Source organism: Dinoponera quadriceps, unplaced genomic scaffold (assembly GCF_001313825.1).
Source record: "Dinoponera quadriceps isolate SergipeBrazil2010 unplaced genomic scaffold, ASM131382v1 scaffold10482, whole genome shotgun sequence".
NCBI lineage: Eukaryota > Metazoa > Arthropoda > Insecta > Hymenoptera > Formicidae > Dinoponera > Dinoponera quadriceps.
This window is the reverse complement of record NW_014564241.1, coordinates 1-1657: the sequence shown is the minus strand read 5'-3', so window position 1 is coordinate 1657 and position 1657 is coordinate 1. Positions and strand designations below refer to the sequence as shown.

General features: G+C 46.1%; 1 protein-coding gene across 1 annotated transcript; it reads left to right on the top strand.

Moving 5' to 3' along the window:
• Window positions 1-70: 70 nt before the first annotated feature.
• LOC106751272 lies at window positions 71-1287 on the top strand (the record flags this gene model as incomplete). The annotated part of the gene is made up of 3 exons (XM_014632134.1): window positions 71-205; window positions 365-794; window positions 1219-1287. Coding segments are annotated over exons 1-3 (634 nt in total), but the record flags the coding sequence as incomplete, so codon positions are not given.
• Window positions 1288-1657: the final 370 nt, after the last annotated feature.

The window sequence follows — 1657 nt, the reverse complement described above, 5'->3', positions numbered from 1 at the left end:
CATCGGATTGCATCGGATAAATCTGTTACTACCGGCGATCTATTGTTTGTGAGTGTAACGTGAAAGAAAAATGAGTAGAGAAACGGAAAGTCTCATTCGTGCACAGGCCGAACTGCACGGAAGAATATCCTGTGCATACGACAATTTGAAGAAGCTGGTTGCACCAAAGATTACACGAGGAGCTATTGAATCACGTTTAAAGCTTCTCGACTAATACTGGGCCAATTTTGAAATTAATGATAAAGCTTTGAAGAGTGAACATTGGGAGAGGGTCAAACAGCATGAATACTACGTCTCCGATATCGTTAGCAGCATGGAAGAAATTTATTTACAAGTGCGTGCTGTCTTTGTTGACTTTCTGCAGTCAATGCAGGCTCTCTCCGACAATACAAGCCGTACGACGACTTCTGCAGTGGAGACGGCTGCACCGAAGTCGACGTTGCCACGAATTCAACTATCGACTTTCTCGGGTCGCTTTGAAGATTGGCCGCCATTCCGTGATCTCTTCACATCTATAAGCATTAAAGATCGAACGCTTTCTGCTGTGGAGCGTCTTCATTATCTGAAAACCAATGTAAAAGGGAATGCAGATTCGCTTATTCGGTGTTTCTCGACCACCACTGAAAACTTTCAACGAGCATGGGACACTCTCTCAGGACATTATGAGAATCGACGGTTGCTATTGAATTCTTATTACAATTCATTTCTAAGTTTGCCACGAATGAAGAATGAATCAGTTGAAGATCTTCGTCGGATATTTCACGGCATGACCGCTGCTGTCGGATCACTAGAAGGTATCAATCGACCAATCTTCAGCTCACTCGATCTTTTCGTGCATTTAATAGTAAACTTGCTTGATTCACGTACGCGCCGCGAATGGGAGACAAACGTGAGTGGAACTTCAGAGCCTCCAGGATACGATTCGCTGCACGGATTCTTAGAGGGTAAATTGCAGATACTCACAGCATTGAACCCATCTCCTTTGAACGTCCCCACGACAAAGTGGAACGAAAATGCAGCGCGCGCTACTCGGTCACATCATGTGCAACAAACCAAGAAATCAGGACGCTGTCCTCTTTGTGCCGGAAATCATTTCCTCCTATTTTGTGACTCGTACAGAAAGAAGCAGCCTCGTGAACGACGAAAATGTGTGGATCTCTCGAGTTGTGTCTCAACTGCTTGGGACAACACAACCTAGCTTCGTGCGCTTCTATTAAGGTTTGCTCAACCTGTGGCGCAAGACACCATTCAACGATCCACGAAACTACTATCACGGCTGGACCAAATGTAAGTGATAGTGTTGTAGTTGTTCACGTCGCACGTAGCACACCTGCTTCTTCGGGTGTAGTACTTTTGGCAACGGCAAGAATCTTAGTCGCTGACAAATTTGGCGACCTTCATTATGCTCGCTCGTTGGTGGACCCTGGTTCAGAAACGTCATTGTTGTCTGAATCGCTTGTTCAGCGCCTCAAGTTGCCTCGCAATCGCAATATGGCAGTAGTATACGGAGTTGCGGGAGCACGTTCCGGCGCAGCGCGTGGATCAGTACGTCTACTTATTACTTCACGTACTCGTGATGCAAGCTTGACCGTGGATGCTCTGGTGCTATCTGTCGTGACGGTCTATAATAAACTTCCGAGCATTGCTGGAGGACAAT